The sequence below is a fragment of the Globicephala melas genome, chromosome X (assembly GCF_963455315.2).
Source record: "Globicephala melas chromosome X, mGloMel1.2, whole genome shotgun sequence".
Taxonomy (NCBI): domain Eukaryota; kingdom Metazoa; phylum Chordata; class Mammalia; order Artiodactyla; family Delphinidae; genus Globicephala; species Globicephala melas.
Genome location: NC_083335.1, coordinates 13,040,259 through 13,061,496, shown reverse-complemented (window position 1 = coordinate 13,061,496; position 21,238 = coordinate 13,040,259). Strand labels below are relative to the sequence as shown.

The 21,238-nt window shown below is 38.9% G+C and overlaps 1 protein-coding gene across 5 annotated transcripts; it reads left to right on the top strand.

The window, feature by feature from the left end:
* The first annotated feature begins 3,399 nt into the window (after positions 1-3,399).
* On the top strand, positions 3,400-19,245 carry RAP2C (RAP2C, member of RAS oncogene family). Of its 5 annotated transcripts, none has more exons than XM_030846550.3 (4): positions 3,400-3,463; positions 5,061-5,875; positions 8,355-8,669; positions 16,755-19,245. In XM_030846550.3, exons 2-3 carry the CDS (start codon positions 5,603-5,605, stop codon positions 8,631-8,633), a joined length of 552 nt encoding a protein of 183 aa, XP_030702410.1. In that variant the 5' UTR covers positions 3,400-3,463; positions 5,061-5,602; the 3' UTR covers positions 8,634-8,669; positions 16,755-19,245. The 5 variants fall into 5 exon arrangements, with proteins under 5 accessions (XP_030702410.1, XP_060148746.1, XP_069900821.1 ...); XM_060292763.1 differs by lacking the exon at positions 3,400-3,463 and adding an exon at positions 4,732-4,916; XM_070044720.1 differs by lacking the exons at positions 3,400-3,463; positions 16,755-19,245 and adding exons at positions 4,732-4,916; positions 11,163-11,229.
* Positions 19,246-21,238: the final 1,993 nt, after the last annotated feature.

Below are 21,238 nucleotides of genomic sequence, written 5' to 3'. Positions count from 1 at the left end.
CCCATTGGGTGGATGGAGGATTCCAGGTGGGCAAGGTTAAATGTGATTAAATACTAATTGGGGTCATACGAAAGCCAAAGCTATGGGGGAAAAGATGTACTCAGGCTATGAGGGCTACATGAGTATTTTTAATACTTTACACAAACATGAAGTTTCAGTAAGTAAAAGAAGCAGCTTGCAAAATTATAGACCCCATTCTTAGTTTAAAAAATATTCTTTCATTCTCAGAGAAAGAAATTTGTGAATGGCATTAATATATAATGGTGATTTTTTTCTTTGGGTAGTGGGATGACCCTTAAAAATGTTTTTCAAAATGTTTTTTGAAAGTTTTTTTCAAAAAACATTTTTTATAATGAGAAAAAGATAATAAAGGTATAAAATTGCTTCTGTGGACCTGGAGGGGACTGACATGCAGAACTAACAGCTGGTGTAGCTGGAGGCATGATTTGAAAAAGAAGATTGGAAACTTAGAGGCTGGAAAAAACCCAGGACGATCTGATATCGAGGGGCCTCCCGAAAACACTGAAGAAGGGGCGATGCTCTGCTGGAGATTTCCATAGGCAAAGACCGAGGACACTACAGACTTACTTTTCTGCTAACTCAAAGGCAGCTTTAAGCAAAGAGAAGGCAGGCGCCTGGGACGTGGATAGACATGGCCTGGGTGTTTGTGGGTTTTTTTTTCCAGGACCTGGAAGGTGAGAGGGCTCACTTGGAAGGTGGAATTATCCAGAACAGTTAATGGCTCCAGGGATCATAACGGAAGTAGGTATAAACTAGAAGGGAGGAATAAGAGAAGTGAACAACTAGTGCCTGAAGCAAACTGTTTAGCATTTTAAACTTGTGCCAAGCTAAGTGCATAAAATGAGCTTATGTACCTGTAATTTACAGATACTGCATATAGTTTATACCCTAAGATTTCTTCACATTGTGGTAAAACTCAGCTGTGTTCTTGAAAATGATTGCCCCAGCAATAGTTACTTTGGAGTGGAGGTTGATACAGAATTAAAGAAAAATTCTAAATCTCAAGGGCACACTCTTGGGAGAAGTGACCCCTCCCCCCATCTTTGAGCCTTGGAAGTGGAAAGTTATTATTTGCGCAGTTACATTTATTGAGCAGTTAGTGTTTGGAAGCCTAAGTGCGTTGAATGGATTGACTCATTTATTCTTCAAAGGAGCCTTATGAGTTAGACACTGCTATTATGCCCAACTTTACAAGTAAGGGAATCGAGATCTAACTGGCAAAGGGCAATGTTAGGACTGTCTGACTTTGACGCCCAAATTCCTTCCATAACGCTAGCCTGCATTCATTAGTCCTGAAAATACCCTAAAGCAAGTGACAATAGTTATAAAATACTACACTTAGTAATGCCTAGGGTGACGTTATAAAGAAACAGATATGTTTCTGTGGTGGTCATACTATGTTCATAGGAAATGTGAATTACTGTGATCTTTTTGAAGGACAATTTGGTAATATTTACAAGAAGAATTTTAATGTAAGTACCCCTTGTTTCAATTATTGAGCTACTGGAAATTCACCCTAAGGTTTAACTGGCAAAGAACATGTGCAAGATGTTCAGTGCAAAGAACTAGAATCAACCAGTGTCCTTTAGTAGAAAACTGGTTAGCTAATTCATGGTTCAGCCATTTTAAAACATGAAGTAGATCTATATGTTCTGAAGTGGAAAAATCACCAAGATACAGTAAGTGGAAAAGGCAAGGTGCTGAATGGTGTGTATAGTAAGATTACTTTTGTAGTAATTTAAAAAACACATATAGAAGATGGATTGATAGATGTAGTAGCATATAAACATTTTTTCCCCAAAAGGAAACAAAAAAGCCTTTAACAATAAATGCCTTTGGAAAGAGTAACTGAGTTATTATATTTGTACCATTTGGAGATACTTGGGCTTTAAAAGTTTTGTTTTCTTCTCCATGTTCACTGAGTTTTTTTTTTTAGAAAAACACTTTATTAAATCTTTAAAATAAAAACCCAATAGCTAGCATTTATTGAAGGTTCGTAATGAGTAAGGGACTGTGCTAAGCATTTTACATATAATTCATTATAGTCTGACATTAAATGATTAGCTCCATTTTCTAGGTGAGATGTTCGAGGCTCAGGTGAAATCACTTGCTTGAGGTCCCACAGCTAGGAAGTGGGGAAGCTGCCGTTTGAAATGCCTGTCCACCTCAATTCAGGGCCCTTGGCTCTCAACTACCAGGCTGTGCTCTTCTAATTGGTCTTTATATTCTCATTGCCTAATAAGAGTGAACTGGCAAACAACTGGAGTCTAATGAGGTAATGTATGTGAAAATACTTTTCTAAGTATAGAGATGTTTGGGGAGGACAGGCTGAGCAGCAGGAGGGAATTTAAATTGGGAGACCTGTCCACTGACCCCTAGACAGTCAGGATATTGGTGTTTTTCTTTTTCCCTGAAGAGGGGAGGATCAACGAATTTTTTTCTCCTTTAAAATATTATAAAATTATATTTATTCCCTTTTTCCTCAATAATACCTGATCACTGTTTTAAAATTAAAATGATATGGAGAAATGAAAGTCCTTTCATAATACCCCTCACTGATAATTAATGACTGTGTTTCAGATTATAATGGCTATATAACTATATATTGCACACACTCCCACATATTTTACATAAATGGGAGCAACTATATATTTGTTCAGTATATTGCTTTTTTTAATCCTTACAATATATCTTGGCCATCTTTTCATATCAGCACTTAAAAATCTACTTTTTTTAATAGCTGCACGGTATCTTATTTTGTGAATGTGTGTGTATGTACACATTATTTTTTAAATCATCTACTGAAGGACGTTTAAGTTACTTCCAATTGTTTACTCTCCTAGACGCTGCTGTAATGAATACCCTTCCTAAGAAAGTTTAGAAGGATCTTCAGACTGTGTGACATTTGTCTACCCTGTAGTCGATGAGAGTGACCCAATCGGACTCTGTACCGAGGGTAGGAGTATGTTTCCCTGCGGGGAGAAACGAAGAATTCTCTCCAAAATACTTTGGCCAACACAATCATATTAGAGTTGCCAACAGGTGGGACCACCTCAACAAGAAGGGCACCCTGTTTAGCCAGTTTAGTAACAGCAGAGACTTGCTACAATTGCTCAGCACTGATTGCTGGATCAGAAGAGGAATTTCCAGACTCAGTTACAAGCAGGGCTGGTGCAGGGCTGTGGATTCCCCCAGACAGTCTGGAGACAGCTAGCCAGGGAGGTGGGCAGCAGAGCTCCAAATCAGGCAACAGCACGTGTGGAAGCGCAGTGACCTACAAGGAGACTCATAATTCATAGACCAAACCTCTTCCAGCAGAGGGCAGTGCCTCAGATATCAGGTGGGACTCAGGCCCCCTGGAGCCAGAGCTGGGGACTTCGCGGGACAGATGACACCAACCCTAGGCTGAGGAGAAATTGAGCTAAACTCTCCTTTGGATACTGTAAGTGACATTGGGGAGTACTCAGGGAGAGACACAGTGGGACTTCACACTACTGTAATTTGCCTGTTGTCTAATGTCTAACAATTTGGGTTTGGTAATAAATCCCTATTTATACAGTTCAGCCATTAGGGCTTACAAGTAAGGGGATTTGGGGTCAATTTAATTCGACTGGCCACTGACTCAGGTTTCTGCGTGCATGCCTGAATCAAAAAGGGAGTGACATGCCTAAAATATAACCTAGGCTTCTGGGACCCTGGGGCTCTGTGGATCTGACACAAGGTTTACAAATAGAAAGTTAGCAGAGGGAAAGATATGTAAGAAGTACCAATTTTATCTAAAAATAGAAACTTAGTGTGTTTAACCCGAGTCCTTTGCTTCTGAATTCAAAGACTATGAAGGATGGCCGTTAAAACAAACTTTAACTTGGAAGAGCCAGCCATGCAAATTGCTGTGCCTGCAAATAATGAAAAGATTAAAAGAAGTTAGTCTGCTGGCCTAAACAATTTCCAATCAAGGCTTCCCTGCTGCGTAGCGGTTGGAATAAAAAATGGGGCAAAGCTGAGTTACAGTACCGTAAAGCGTACTTCTAATCCTGTTGTTTTTCGACCCTGGTGATAAGAAAGAAAGGAATGACTTTGGCATTTGCTGATGGAGACAAGGCAGATTTGCCAGATGATAAAAGTACCGTGTGTGTGCTTAATTATTTGTCAGGCACGGCTAAATAAAACACACCACAGAGGAAATCAGAACCATTAGCGAAGTCGAAGGCTAGTTTGCACGCGTTTCTTCGAAAAATGTCAAGTGGAAGAAATACCAGCAAAGAGAATCAACTTTCTTGGCTGTTTTATTTTCCCTTCTGCTTCTAGTCCGGAGATGTTTGGCGTTCTCCGGGTCGTTAGATCCGCCAAGAGTGGATCGAGTCCTCAGGCCGGGCTGGGGGCAGCTGAGACGCGGAGAGGCTTCCGCGAGGTCGGGGTGGGACTGTCCGCAGCATCAGCAGCAGGAACAGCAGCTGCGGGCAGCCGGGCGGAAAAAGGGAGGACGCCGGAGGTTCTGGGAGAGGCCCTTTGCCAAGGCCATAGCCCCGACCCGAAACCGTCCCCTGGCCGTCTCGCCCAGCAGGGCGCGGCCCCAGCGCCAGCCGGCTCGCCCCGGAGAGGTGGGACTTTCCCCACCGGAAGTGATCCCGTCCAGTCTCGGGGAACTGGGGCACCTCAACCAGTGTGTCAGGGAAACCCTTCCGGGTGTGTGCGGTGGGGGGGGGTGGGGGGTGAGAAAAAAAAGAGGTGGGTTCGCCTGGAGTCCCAGCGGCCGCCGCCGCCGGACGGCCCCCGCCCCTTTTCCCTCTGCGAGCCGCAGCGCAGGGGCGGCGGTGAGACCAAGGAGCCGGCCGATGGCCATGGCCTTGGCGTGACAGAGCCTCCCGGGCGGCCGGGCGGGTGAGGACGGCAGGGTAAGCGGCGGCGGTGTTGGCGGCGGTGGCCGGGTCCGGGTGGGAGCCGGGGGCGGGGGGAGGGGAGGCGGCTGGCCGGGCCGCCCGGCTGGGGCGGGCGGGGGTCCGGCGGGTAACGCGCGCCCTCTCCCCGCCCCATCACAGGCCGGACGACGCCCGCGGGAGCCGCGGCCCAGAGACCCGTCCGGGCAGCAGAGACTGGAACAGAGCACACAGGCCCGGGCCGGCTCGGCGGCGCGAGCAGGAAGCGGGGTCCCTGGGCCCCTTTGTGTGAAGGGCGGGGGAGGGGTACGGGGCAGCCCCCGGCCGCAGGCTCCTCCGACGCCCGCCTTCCCGCGGGAGCCCCCGTCGGTCCTGCGGCGCCCACCCCTTCCCTCCGGGGGGCGCGCCTCGCCTCCCCCCCACTCCGGGCTGCTCCGGGCTCGCCCTCTCCCCACGCCCCCTGCCTGGGCTTCAGTTCCTATAGGAAGGGCATTACCATCCCATCCCCACCCACCCCGACACTTCGCTCTTTCCCCTCCCCCTCCTTTAACTTCCTCTTCTTCCCTCGTTGGGCCCTCGGCTGCTCTGCACTCTCCTCCCGGGTTCGCAGATTTCCGCCCACCTTCCGCCTCCCAGAGCCGCGCCGCAGCGAGCGGGGTGTAATTTTTCCCTCCCTCTGGTAGGAGTTGGGGAAGGTGAGACTCATGAGGGAATACAAGGTAGTGGTGTTAGGGAGCGGAGGGGTTGGCAAATCTGCCCTGACTGTGCAGTTTGTCACTGGGACTTTCATTGAGAAATATGACCCCACCATTGAAGATTTCTACCGCAAAGAAATCGAAGTGGACTCTTCCCCCTCCGTGCTGGAAATTCTGGACACCGCAGGAACTGAGCAGTTTGCCTCCATGAGAGATCTCTACATCAAAAACGGCCAAGGTTTCATCCTGGTTTATAGTCTGGTTAATCAACAGTCTTTTCAGGTAACCAAACCAAGTCTTGTAATTTGTTAGAAGGGGGTGTGGTAATCCTACATTTACTTCTGGTTTGCTTGCACCGTGCGTAAATGACTGTGTTTTGCTTTTGAAAGTTAGACATGGCGCATTTTTGAGGTTACTCCTGGCACGGAAAAGTATCGAGTTGTTTCTGTAGAGAGGACTAAAGTCTCAACCGTCAACAAATGTTTTAAAGTTATTTTTAAGTGAAAGAGAAGTGAAAAAGAAATGTCAGCTTGTGTATATTTAGCCTGGACAATATAGCCTTCTGAAGTTGCTTGTTCAAGTCAACAAGTCTTGGTTAATGTACTCAACAAAACAACATTTAAAAGATAATCTCGGGCAAATAGAGCACTTCAGAAGGAAAATTATTTGGAGCCGATTATCTGTTGCACAGATAACTCCTCTGCGTCTGCTTCCCCCCTCCCCCTCTCTGTTCTCAGCCAAGTCTCTCAGCCAGATGTATAAATCTTAGGGCTGCAAGATGAACTCAAGACCTGCCTTCTAGGCATTTTACTTACTTGGAGCGTGTGAAGGGAAGTTACTAATTGAAAAGACTAGTACCTAGAATTAATAACGAACAAAAATCTAGAATGACTCTCCTTTTTTGCAGTTCATCCAAATCATTTCTGATAATATTGACAATATTTATAGAAAATATGTGGAACTGGGAACACTGAACAAGTGCAGATTTCTAACCCCCGGCCGGTGGCCGAACTGGAGGTGGTCCAATTTCTTCGGAAAATCTGTCGTGTCCTTCACTGGAAGACAGACTGGAGGTTTAACATTATTTTAAGAGATGCAATAAATGTTGCTATTTATTCCTTGAAAATAAATAACCTCATATTGACCCGTTATATTGACCTCCATTGATTTAGGAAATGGATATTTTTTTCTGCATTTAAAGGTGTGCACTAATGTTGCTTACATAAGAGACATTAAGTGCTTTAGCCAAGCCAATGTGCTAATTCCACTTTTCTTAGTATTTTAACTTAAAGTACTATAGTGAGCTTTTCCAGTAACCAGATATAGCAACTTCAGGATTTTTTTTCTTTTAAAGGTAATAATAAATGAAACAACGCTACTGTGACCAAACTAAAGTTCATTTTATGTAGGCTTAAATTCCAAAGCATTACTATTATAAAAGCATTTTTCACCAGAAAGTACCAATGTGCTAAAGGTGCTATTTGACAGGCGTTTTCTTTCTAAAGGATCCTTGGGACATTTGTTATTCTATTAGCTGACTCTCTTGAGGCTGGCAGTCTTTTGAAGGGTTTTTCATAAGATATCCATTATAGCTACTTCTTTTATACACATAAATAAAGAGTGAAAAACTGCCATTATTTCAATGGAGACTGAAACTCTTTTAAGCCCAAATGCCGTAAATTTGGATTCTCAGCTGAACTTGTGTTTCCATAAGGACACAGGGAAAAGAAGCTTAACCTAGAAGACTGAATTGATATGTGATCAAACAAAATTGTTACAAATGTCAAATAACCGTATGTTTTTGTAAATTTTCAGTCCCTTGTTCTTCCTTCATCCTGCAAGTGAATACTGTGCACTGTAACTATTCAAATTAAACACGTGTTATATTTAAGTCAAATCTTTTAAGTTACAAAAAAATCCAAAAAACTAATGTTAGTATTAAATCTATAGCATGTCTTAAATCAGTACTACCCGCCCCCCCCAAAGTTCACCCTCCTAGAGAATTGTTAAGGCTCTTACCTTTTGTAATTAATTGTAATTACTTAGAAAAAGTAATACATGCGGGAGAAAATTCAAGTTGTAAACCTGAACATAGGCAAAGGAAAGTTTGACTTCTTCCCGCCCAGACTCCCCCCTGCATTGTCCCTCCCAGGAGCTGCTCACTAGTGTACAGTAATTTCTAACATTGAAGTGTATTTTGAGGATAAAGGCATACCGTTACATTTAAAATGAAACATTGACATGTGTGAATCTGTTTTTAACTTTGGTCTTCTAGACACAAAGCAGTGTTTTTGTTCCCACCTAAAACACTTTCTCTCAAGCGCTCTTGCTAAATGGCTAGGAATGCATAGATGCTGCCATCCTGTGCTAGGATAACAGGTGTTATCAGGAGTGATGACAAGCCGGCAGGTTTAAGGACATGGCCAGACACCCTTTTGTACAAATGGATTCATCATGTTTGGGAATTTGCTTTTCAAATCAGTATCGACTGAGGGAAAGAAGTGATTAAATGAGTCCTAAAGTTAGTGTGCAACCTATGTTTTATATTCTTGACAGAAATCCAGCAGGTGGAATCTGGAAATTACCTAGTTGCTACTTCAATGGAGAAAATGACATTTTCTCTATTTGGGTGTGTGGTTTTATTTTGGATTCAGCGTTCTCTACTTACTGAAGGATGACTTCTTGCAATATTGCAATATTTCTTTTATGGTTATGCAAATAGCATAATTTTTTTCCTTTCTCTTTGTGACTGTTTACATAGGATATCAAGCCAATGAGAGATCAGATTGTCAGAGTGAAGAGATATGAAAAAGTCCCACTGATCCTAGTAGGAAATAAAGTGGATCTGGAACCAGAAAGAGAGGTTATGTCTTCAGAAGGCAGAGCTCTGGCTCAAGAATGGGGCTGTCCTTTCATGGAGACATCGGCAAAAAGTAAATCAATGGTGGATGAACTTTTTGCCGAGATCGTCAGGCAAATGAACTATTCTTCCCTGCCCGAGAAGCAAGATCAGTGTTGTACAACTTGCGTTGTCCAGTAAAAAAAAGATAACCTCAATCATGGCCATACCGAGCAGGTTAGTTGTTGATGGAACCTTATGTTTTTGGTCAAGTGGAACAAAAAGCTGGGTAATACTAATAATACACATTGTGCTACCTTAAATTTCTTTATTTTTAAAATAGTATTTCCCTTAGCGCAAAATAGTCAACATTCAATGTAGAAAATCGAAAAAAATACAGATTAGTAAAATGAAGGTAAGAAATTGCCTGTATTCCCATCACCAAGATTTGTTTTTTAAAGCAACTTACTGTGCTTCTCTCTCTGGTAACATTCCTTTGGGGTGGGGTAAGTTAAAGGATGATACACCTTTCCCTGTTTTGGTGATGTGGCATCCAAAATGCATGGGAGAGCATCCAGTAATAATTTGAGAAGATGATTAGCTTTGTGTTTTCTATACTTTTCTTTTCTGGGCTGGAGAGCTGCTGTAATTGAAATCATCAATTTACTAATCACCCAAGTGCTAGATTTACAGGATGATTATTTAATCAAGTTAATATGTACCTTGCACTGGAGGGACTTAAGTGACCTCTGATAATAATAAATTATAGTGCCACAATGTACCTTGACTTCATTATGAATATATGGTCCAGATGAGAATCTGGTGAAATCATCTGTGATGTGTTTAGAACGGACAGTCCCAAGCCTAGGAAAATAATGTATTCAGTTTAATAAATAATGGAGTTAATAAGAACAATAGTAAAATCTTCAAACCTTTCATTGGGCTAATAACTTAATAAAGGTTTTTTTAATGAATGTGTTTTTGGAAAAGTAAGGTTATATAAAATTTACTGAGCATTTAAAATGAGATTATTTTATTCATGTCATGATCTTTTAATCTAGATTGTAATTGGGCAGATAGTCTCACTTAGACAATAATACTTAGATTATAAGATAAGACAACAAATATCCTGGATGACTGAGAAACCACAGAAAATGCCAGACTAGCCTGACAATATCAGGAATGGAATTGATTGTTTTGAGCCAAGACTGACCTCAAGTCTAAGAGGCAGTGTTGCAAATGGCAACAGTCATTTCAGATTGCAGAGATGATTCCTAATCAAAGGTCTGGCTTTATATGTGCTCCCTGGAGAAAAGACTAACAGTCCCTAATTTATCTTTTCAGACAAGATCTTCTGTCAGCTGGTGTCATCTTTGAAAATGAAGGATGACAACAGTGCTTTATTCAAAATGCTTTCACTCATCAGTTTTTGAGCATACCAGAATGAGATGAAAACACATTTATTGTCTTATACCTAGCTCCATCTGTTATCATATAGTGTCACTGTGCAGACTGTAGCCCAGCATATGTTTTGTTGATAGCATCACACTTGCAATATAGTTTTTTGAGGCAGGAACAGGCCTATGTAGGTGATTGAGTCCAGGGTTCTTGATACCACAATGTCTCTTCTTAAATTGTAAGCCAGCTTCAAGTTTGAGCAAGTTCTGTGTGGTGTCGCATCTTTACCGTTATGCTCTACTTCTCTATCTGACACTTTTAACCAGGCAAATGACGTAAGTGTGTGCATTTTAGTTTTATCATCTTTATAAAAAATTAACCAGCTCCTGCAAAATGTTCCCAGTTTTTTTCTGTCATTAATGTAGACAGCTATAGGAAGGAAACTGAATAAAATTGGTCTCACATGTAGAGGGCCACTGTCTTATTCAAATTGGCAAATGAGTAATGTCTAAAGCTATTTTTAAAGATTTCTTATTCTGAGTTATTTCTGAGTTTATTTCATTTTGCAGCTTGTGTGATCTAAATTACTTTTAATCTGTTTGGTTACCTACACGAATGATTAAGTAGACTTTTTAATATCTCAAGGAAACTATGTTTATATTTTTTGTTAACTAAGGTACTGAAATCAGAAAATATTAATAACAATAATTGCTCATTTTTATAATAATGGGTTAAGTTGCCTGTGTAGTTTTTGTTTGGTTTTTATAAGCAGAATACACAATTGAAGGTGTGAGTCTTGAAATAAAATATCTAATCAGCTGGATTTCTGAAAATATTATAGGGAGTCCCCTGACCAAGATCTTTTAGAACAAAGCACACTATACGCAGTGGGTTTTTTTGCTATCAAATAAAATTGAACTGATGTGCACAGGTATCTGTAATTGGAGGTCCATAAAGTTTGTGGTTGTGCTTGCTTACTATTTATTTGAAAAAATAGGTGATGGATTCTGAGTCCTGTAGCTTGAGTCATAGAGCTCTGAAGTCTACCAGTCCCAGATTCAGATTGAAGATCAAACTTTGACAAATAAAGGTGATTTGGGAAATGTTTGTCCTTAATATTTATAAGAGTACCTTGTCCAAATTAGAGATAGTAAGACTCAAGTGAGTCAGAAGAACTGTGATTGTTGTAAGTTGGTTTCTCTTAATTGAAAGGGAAAATATATTAATGTTCTAAGCATTACTGCTGATAATTCCTCACATTTATTTCTTACCACCCTTCAATTTGAGTGACCAGTCTGTTGCCCAACACCTGTTTATCTGCATGGCTCCCAGGATTGTTTCCTCACCTTTCACCCTCCCACTGGCAGTAATCTTACTGTAAGTCTGGAAGCAATGCCAGATTCCTTATGCACTGCTTTCGTGGCTGGTTTCCTTACTGACCTGAGGAGCCTGCCACCAACTGCTTTGAAGGACTTCGTTTACTATGCAGCAGAAGTATAATAGAAACCCAGGTCAGTGTTGCAGCCCTGTCTTGGTTTTATTAACTGTATCATCGTTCCCCTGTATTGGTGTAAATAGTTGACATTAGGCTGTTGTGAGATACTGTCGTTGAGAATGATGAGTGTTTTGTTAATAATCTCATAATACTATAAAAGAAGTAAATCACAGTGCTGTGGGGTTTCAGGGAAAGGAGAGACCACGTTCAGTTAGAGCAGGTTCTCAACATTCAGGACTCTTTGCTGTAGCGACCATCCTGTGCATTGCAGAATGTTTAGCAGCATCCCTAGCCTCGACCTACTAGATGCCAAGAGCATTCCCCCCGCCCCTCTGTCGTGGTGAACAGTAATATTTTCAGACATCGCCAGGTGTCTCCTGGGGGGCAAAATTGCCCCTGGTTAAGAACCACTGATTTAGAGGAACCGGGGAGCAGTAGCGTTTGAGTCAGGCCTTGAAGAATGGGTAGGATTTGAGTGGATGGGGGGAGGGGTAGAGGTGATTTCCAAACAGAGGGAATGCCAGAAAGAAAGAAAATAATATCCTAAAAATATTCTGTTAGGGAAGTACAGTAAAGTTATTCCTTAAATGTGATCATTTGGTAAATACTCTTTTGGCAAATAGAATTTTTTTAAAGATTATTTTTTCAAGGATTCCTGTATCTCAGTCCAGTATTGACAGAAATTAATATAATTATTTTTTTAAAAAAACAGGAATAAAAGAAGGTGTTCTTTACTACAGCTTGAAGGTCTCCTGCAGGATTTTATCCTATTTTTCTCCGTGTATTATGGACGGGTTCTCTCGACGAGAGTAAGTGGTGCATAAGAGTACCAAACACCGGGAATCAAACTGAAAGAACAAAGATCATTATTTATGTCAGCCTCAGTTCATTATATATGTCAGCCCGAAGAAAAAGGGAGATTCTTGATTCAAGACTAGTACATCATTTCACGTGGCGGCAGAATGCCCGGGATGTTAACAAAGGCTCCTGAAAGGCTGAACCATCTATGAATGTCATTTTAGTCTAGCTGGCCTTACTATTTCTAAACACAGTGGAATTGATTAGCATTTTCAGGTTTTTTTAAAATAAATAAATATGTGGAATCAGAATTGTTTCTAATCTTTTTTCCAGCTTTTAATTAGATATGATATGCTGGGGATTTAGCAGATGTGAGGGGGAAATCATGAAAATTAAATCACATTTTGTACTTTAAAATGCTGGCATTTTCATATCCAAGTTAAATATTAATCATGTCAGTAAAACACTGGGGTGGAATTCTATTGTTGAAGTTACAGTTTAGATAGATACTTCCTTTTTTCCCCCCTGCCCTATCTTGCTTATCACTTTGGAGAAAATAGCTTACTTTAAATGCTCGTTCGTCATCCAGTTCACATAGTGAGCCAGAATGGAGCCTGTGACACAGCGGCCCTGAGTGGAGGGGAGGAGAAAGCATTCCTTGGGGTAATGTGCACCATATAGATCTGCAATGGACCTGGGGGAAAAGGGAAGAACAGAGTTGCCTTGTCCTTTCTGCCCACTAATTCTCCCAGACCTTCACTGACCCCCACAAGGTTCATGGTTTGGGACTGTTCAGGGTGGATAGGTGCCTAGTTAGACCTGCTCTGGGTGTGGAGGTGTCTGTGATTAGAATGACTCTTTGTATATCTGTTCCCACTTTAACTGCTTCCTTTTAACCTCAAGATTAGGCTTTTATTGCAGAATAAAATGCATTTGAGCCATTCACTTTTACTCTGTTACCTCTCTAGCTTAGAATGAGCCATCAGTAGAATTAACAAAAATTGCATCATGGAGTTGGAGAATTGCCACTGAGGAAGTATTCTAGCCATACTTCAGGAAAGATTCTCCTCGTGGGAGTACTTCTCAGTGGAATTCTAAAATCCAGAAGATAATATCACCAAGAAAAACTTAAATCCTGTCAGCTGTTGGAAAAACTTATCCTACTAAAAACATACTCCCAAATTCCTTTGATTAGCCACAGTCTTAGGAGTATGGGATTCAGAAAAAGCAATTTAGAGTTGAGGGAAGCAGTGCCCTACCTGGTTTAATTCAAAGCTAGCAGCTCGGATCAGATCATTGGGCTCACACTGCTTATTATCAGTGGGCATGACCATACTGTTTGAGATCTCAGAATTGAATTCATCATATTAATTTAAACTTAGAGATTTTAGGTCTAGGACGTAAGAAAAATAGCTTTTCCTTTTTACCCTGGGTTTACTGTAAACTTTTAGTGTGCATGTTCTCCTTAAAGCACGGTTCACCTTCCATTTGAGGATTCTATGCCATAGGTTCAGCTTCTGCTCTCTAATGGGTGACAGATGAGCACTTTTAATGATCCTATAGCTCTCTCACTCCACCCCCTAATAAGCTTCATGAGTGTTATGCAAATTACAGTGGAGAAACAAGCAAGATATTTGACAAAAAACATAAACTCTATCAACAGAATTCTAGCCTAGTGCTTTGCTAATATAATTAATATTTAACTTGGATATGAAAATGCCAAGTAAAAACGGGAAAACGAAATTTATTTTTTTAAAAGTTCCTTTGGTTAAGTCCCCAGAATATCATATGTATAAAACTGGAAAAAGTTAAAATTGATTATGGTTGCACATTTATATTTGCTAAAAAGAATGCTAGTAAATACCATTGTATTTAGAAATGCTAAATCCAGCTAAGCTAGAAAGGCATTCATAAACTGCTAAGCCTTTTAGGAGCCTTTGTTAATATCCCAGGCATTCTGCTGCCACGTGAAATGATGTGCTAGTCTTGAATCAAGAGTCTCCCTTTTTCTTCACGCTGACATAAATAATGATCTTTGTTCTTTCAGTTCTGTGTTTGGTACTCTCGTGTACCAATTTACCCCACTTGGGAGACCCTATTTCATAATTTCCTGAGCAAAAGGTTTGGACTGTTGTTTGGGATTTTTTTTTATTCTTTCCTAACAAAATCTAATTAGAAAAAAGTGGAAAAGTGAAACCAGTTAAGCAAGAATTTGAGCAGAAGCTTCCAGCGTTCAGATTTGTTGGGTGTCTTGCTGGAAACTTGAGAGTAAGGACGAGCATCACTTGGGTTCTATCTCACAAGTAGCATGTACTTTTGCAGTGTGTCTGGATGTGATATCCTGGGAGTTAAAAAGTATGACTTTGACCAGCTGCCTTTAAAACTTCTGGAATGTTTTTTAAATGAATAAGAGTTGTTAGTACACTGAAAATTTTGCTTTCATAGTGTGGAGCAGTAGCGTTTACATTTTGCATTCAGGGAACTTCTAATCTGAGAGAGACTGTACTTTTGGCTTCATGCAAGCTTTTGCCTCAGAATTTATTACTGCAGAGAATTAAAATTTATTACTCTCTGGAAAAGTAGTTGGTATTAATACTTTGTTTAATGGTATGCCTCATATTAATACTGTTGAATCGGACCCGGGATTTATCTATGTCTCTTGATTTCACTGGAGTATTGTCATCCTGTGGAATGTGGATAGACCAAGTATTAACCAGGTTTTTAGAGGGTGGGAAATAATGCATTTATCACATTTTATTTAATGTAGATTATGGTTAATAAGCTGGTATGTATTCTTAATGTTTATTTTGGCTAGAAATAATTACTACTTCCTCAATTTGATTTCAGAGAATGCCTGAACTATTAAATCATCCAAGTCTTCCCTATTTAAGAGACATATTCATATTTGGAAATCTTAAACTCTTTATAATTGCTTATTTTGAAAAATGTGGGTTAAAATTTATAGTCAAGGGCTTCCCTGGTGGCGCAGTGATTGAGAGCCCGCCTGCCGATGCAGGGGACACGGGTTCGTGCTCTGGTCCGGGAGGATCCCACGTGCCGCGGAGCGGCTGGGCCTGCGCGTCCAGAGCCTGTGCTCCGCAGCGGGAGAGGCCACAGCGGTGAGAGGCCCACGTACCGGAAAAAAAAAAAATTAGAGTCAACTTACTAATTCATGTTAATTGACGAAAGTCTGATCTGAAAAAGAGTCCTCACAATGAACTGAGTATATAATGAAATACTGTTGTGTTCAAATAGGTATAAAAATTGAAATGAGGCCAAAAATTAAAAATATAAAGGTCTTTAATTTGGATATCAAAGGCATAATCCTGGTCTTTTCGAAATTTATAACGTAGTTGAGAAATGAAAAAGTTACCTGACGTTTGACATGTAAGGTGCTTTCACATAGTACCTTATGTGATGTTTACCACAACCCTGTCAGGAAAGAATTTTTATCCTTATTTTAATGATGAGGAAACTGGACTTGTCCAAGCTTAAATAACCAGTGTCCTAATTAACAACTTGCGTTAATGCAAAGAAAGTCTTAATTTTAATTGGAAGAAAAATTTTTCTTTAATAATTTCTGAAGAGGCAAACTTTTGTTCTGTTTTTCCTAATGTGTTTAGGTGGCAGAATTTCAATAATAATGAGAGACGTTCTTTAAAACTAATCATTTTTATGATATAGCTGCTAATAAAGAGTTCTCTCAGGCTCTTTGAACACTAATAGATGTGTAGCTGTCAAATGAAATTAAAATTTTGCATGTATAAACATTGGTAGAGCCCTAAGATGATCTTAAGTTGGTTTCACTTGGCATTGTTTCATAGTTGCTATTCTACTCTTTGTTTCTGGCTTTATTTAACAATTTTAATCTTTTACACTAAAAAATGTAATTCCATTCCCCTAGAAGCACTTTGGTGATCCAGCATATTTAAAAGACATTGTGTCTGAATGATAGATTTTTTTTCCCCCTGGTATTAATTAGGAGGGCAGAAGTCTACCAATTCTAAGAGCAGAGACTGAGAAATCTCAATCATAGGAGAAGCTTTTATGGTTGGGAGGATGTACTGAAGAGGGCAGACCAGAGTGGGAAATTTGAACTACTGCTGTCACCTAGCATCTAACCCAAGTCGGGCTCCCTAGTAGATGCTTGATAGCTAGACTTTGATTGAATTACATTCTCTTATTTTAAAATCTCAAAAAAAACCCTAACTTTTGAAGTTTTGCATATTGTCAAGTTAGTTCATAATCAGTATACATTTAATTCTAATACTATTTCCCAATAAAAACATGAAGAGATCAAAGTAGAAGTGACATTTGCCACTTTTATACTGTAAGATCTTTTAAACATGTAATAACATTTTTAATATTGTATACTTTATAAAATATAATATTTTTAAAAATAAAAGTTACAGTATATTACATCCAGTGCATCATTATAGTGTTGCTAAAATTTAATGATTCTTTTGGACCACAGAAAATTATTTTTGCTTAAATATATGGGGAACACAGTGAAATTCCACTTTACGATTCTGGTACCATTTGCATGTGTATAGAGATCTGTTGTCGGTGTTTTCATTTTAAACTGTAATCTATATTTCTACATTTTAATGACATTTTAATCTTAATTGCAGATAAAACTCAGAGGAAATTTGCACAGATGCTGCTTTGGAGAACTTTACAACCTGGGTTGCAGAACTGAGCCTTGGTAAACCTGTCTCTATTACAGCATGTTGCCATACATCTAATTAAGTGCATAAGGTCTTTGGCCTTCAAGATCCATTGACCTTAAACAGGAATGCTTAGCACGTTTACCATATGTTTAAAATCTGTTCTTTATCAATCAGTCCTTTTGTAGCTTTCTAAGTTCTTATTGATGGCTAATATGCAAGAATTAATTTTTAATATTTTAATTGATTTCTTTAATCAGTTTCTCAACTTGTATTTATTAAATACTCAAACTCAGTATTACCTACTCAATGCCTTTTAAAAGAAAGTTATAATGGAGAAAAAATTGAGCCTTAAACAAATGGTTACTTCTGTATATTACCTCGCACCAGTGCTTCATTCTATTTGTAAAATCTTTCTCCTTTAAATGGTTGGTTAATACTTTGAGCCTTTGTTTACGTGTGGCAGTGTTGTAAAAAGAAACTAAAGATCACATTTTACCTGTATGGATGGAATATCCCTTTTCTTCAAGTGCAGTTTGTGATGTGTTTTTGTAATTAAAATGTTCTGAAAGTTACAATTGATATTTGAAATTGACTGTAGAGCATTTAGCTGAAGAGTTAAGTATTTGATTCCATTAGGTTTTCACATGTGTTAATCTCATTTACAGCATCAAATTGCAGCAGTAACATTTTCCTTTCTGTGAAGTTCTAAATTTAGTTATGACCTACTTAGCAATGCCTTTGAAGAGGGATATTGTATCCATGGTAAATTAATTGTATACCTAAACAGAGATAGCTCAGCTTTGCCTGTCAGGCTTGCAATTGACATCTAGTAGACTTCTGCACATGTAAAATTAAATTCAAATAAAATCATATACAGTTTCTAGTTCTTAATATTTGTCTTTCTGAGTAATAGTTTAAAGCAATATTTGTTAAAGTTTTCTTGCACTATCACAATTGCTTTTTAGTTATTTCTCAAGAAGCATGTTTGTAGTAGAGACAAAAATCTGTGTAACAGGAGGGAGGATAGCGCCAAGTCTCTGGGCGTTTTGTTTTTGTTTTTGTTTTTTTTGCAAATGTGCTTCTAATAGCCATTGCCTTCCATGTTGTTTACCTAATCAGCACATTTTGTCTGAATACTTGAACATTTTAACAGTAACACAGGTATAGAAGCAGAAAGAAAACTTATAAAGAGTAATCTTGTGGTTCAGTTTTAACATCATGACGAGCGCTTTTTCTAGCAATGATTTAAAAATTTTGTAAGTTTGACAGTATTTTGTTGTTGGGTTTTTATTTGGTTTTAGTTGTGTGCTTTTAATTTGCAGAAGTTAATAACTGCAGCTCACCTACTGCACCAAAGTTCTCGATTTTAGGAGCCCAGCTTTAGTCATTTGAACATGCTTCTAAATAAAACAAAACAAAAAAAACCAAAACTATACTTTTGATCTATAATAATAGCTCAATAACTTTGTCAAGGAAAGCTCTAATATATGCAGTGATGGTTTTTGGAAGGGTGTGGCAATTTTAAATTTATATTGTGTGTGATGTTCAAATAAAGTGTTATCTACATTCATGTGATTTATTGGTCAGCATGACCATTAATTATTGCGTAGAAATTAATTAAACTTTGATTTCCTTTTTTAAAATCGTGTTGCATTTGATTCCTGATCAAATTCCCTCAAAGTGAACTCTTGATTTTAGATTTTGAATTTTATGGTGAGATTGTAAGGGTGGAGGCAATTGAAACTTTGTTTCTTATTTATAAACTGCTTGAAATGAATACCTAATTTAAGTTTGCACTTTAACACCAAACTTAAAACCAAACACTCAGTTCAAAGTAGGTTAGGTGATTGTGGTTCATCTTTATTAGCTTTGTGAAATTCTAAAGGAATCAAATAATTCATAATTTAAATTTTCTGCAGATGGATTTTTTTTTAATACAGTGTTTCTTTCCTATGGATAGTTCTCATTCTCTTGCTCTCTCTCGCTCTCTCTGTCACTGACCTCAGCAGCAAGTTTAACTTGAATTCACTTAGGATCACAGGAATCAGGGGAAAGTGATTTAAAGGTGGTTTCTCCAGCACATTTTAAGAAAAGGGACCAAAAGTTATTTTAGCTTCCTCAATAGATTGCATGTCAAGTTGCTTATTAGGATAATAAATTAATATTAAATGCAATATATGTCTCGTCTTTACTATGGCATCTGTTTAGGAGTTGTTCAAATCACTGCAGTAGGGCTCTGCAAATAAAATCATGTAACCTATTATCATGGATCTAATGTACTGTAACTTTATCAATGAAAGGTAAAAAATCTCGAATAACAAGTACAAACATTGAACAATGACCTATAAAGATTTGTAAAAGTAAAATTTTTCCAATAGATTTCATTCTTGTCATTTTGTAAGACGACCCTGCAGTCCACCTGTTTGTAACTTTTTTAATAAAATAGACATCTGTATTACTGAGGTTGTTTTCTTGAATTATTTGGTGTATTACTACTTGTTATTTGCTAGCTTGTAAATCTCATAACTCAAAGTCATTACTTTTTATCAAAATGATAATGTGTATTGCAGTACATGTTTAGACAAGTTAAACGTTCACTTGTGTCCTTAGTCACCATTCTGGCATATATGGGGAAAAACTGAGATATATCCTAAAATGTAATATTTAATCAATTGAATAACTTATAAATAAATTAGAAATTAGAAATAATGGGTAAAAAAGTATAATGTATATGACTTGTCCCAAATGGAGAAAGTGGCCCAGCTACAAATCTGGCTGGGAATTGTCCATGTGTAGGACTTTCCAGATGATATTAAGCAATATAATTAAATTCTGAAATAATGAATTAAGAAAATTCAACACAATTATCACTTTGTTTTGTCCAGTGAAAGGTTTTGCCAATCACTTTAATTCACTGCTTAACCTAGTGTTTTTAAATTGTTGAACAGAATAGATGTTTTAATCTCAATGTTCTTTAAAGCCACATGTTTTCTTCGAAGTTGGACAGTTCTGTCTGTCCAAATGTATTATGAACTGGACTTTTTTAATTGTAAAAAATGGGCAGATTTATATACCTGTGTCATAACATATAGAAGATATTATGTTGTTTATTACCATCGATTATCAGTCTTTAGTTGGGCTCTAAATACCCCATATATGCCATACTAGATGCTGTCCTTCAAGTCCAAAAGCCCTTTTCTACAAGGAAGGCTCTCATGACTTCAGAGCCCTCCCCCTTTTTTTCTACCGAAGGAATAGCATCCCTCATCCAGCAAGGTCAACATTTTTAACCAAGTGAATAACAGAGAGAGAGGGTGGAGTAGGGTAAATGCCTGATGAGCCATATCAGTAGGGTACTCTGTCACAGCCAGGTCACCTTTATATCTTCACCTTTTCTGCCCTTTTCATGTTCTCATCTGGGGAGAAGATTCATCCTCCAGGACATAGCCGCTTGTGTGGGTCAATATCCAAAGCTGTAAGACTTCTCGTTCAGATTTAAAACAGGGACAGTTTTTAGATAGGCTCCTGCTTTCACATATACTTATCTCATTTGAACCTTACAGCTATCTGGTGTTTTGGACTTTATCGTCCCCAATTTGTTGTTGATGAAACCAAAGCTCAGGAAAGTTGTGACTTAAGATCATAAAGGCAAAGTCAAATGATTAAAATGTTGAGGAGGGTACTTTGGGACAAGGCTTAAAATTAATTCATCATTGGGTAGTGTCAAATATGTGCTGTTAAAATTATAAGCTCATGGAAACAACACAAAAGACACACAGCAAGAAATAACTGTTTTGAGTCAGTGTGACAGTTCATATGTAACAAAATACTATGCGTCCTATTTAAAGGTAATGTGTTTGTTATATTGCTAAGAGTTTATGTAAGACATAAGCTATTTTCATTATAGCTATTTTTCTTTGGAAAGTCAATGTCTTAAATCAGAATTTGGCAGTCTTTGGCCGCCAGGCAGAATCCAGCCCAGTTAGCGGTGCCAAAAGAACTATAGTTAGGTTTAGCAGCTGTATCCTGAATCCATTGCAGAGTTCAGCTGCACCCTTTTTCTACCTAAACTTAGCGTTTGAATGGAGGACCAGAAGTGCAGTTGATCCCAGACACATCCTTTGTCAGCAAACAAACCTACTTCAGTGCTTAGGCATTGCTCTCTATGGCCCAGGCTGCCCCATTCACAAACTCAATGGTCCTGTCATTGTACAGGACCCATTCATCAGTTTTCTCCCATAGACTGTGAGCTCTCTGAAGGTAGGGCCTTGCCTAAGTCACTTCTTACCTCTAGTGTGTTATAGGTGCTCAATAAATATTTTATGAAATTATAATCACAGAACCAGTATGGCAGATGGGTGTTGACTCTTTAGAAAACTCTAACCCTGCCATTTCCTACTGGTCATTTTCATTTATAGCAGGTAGTATGGGAAATGCATTTTCTT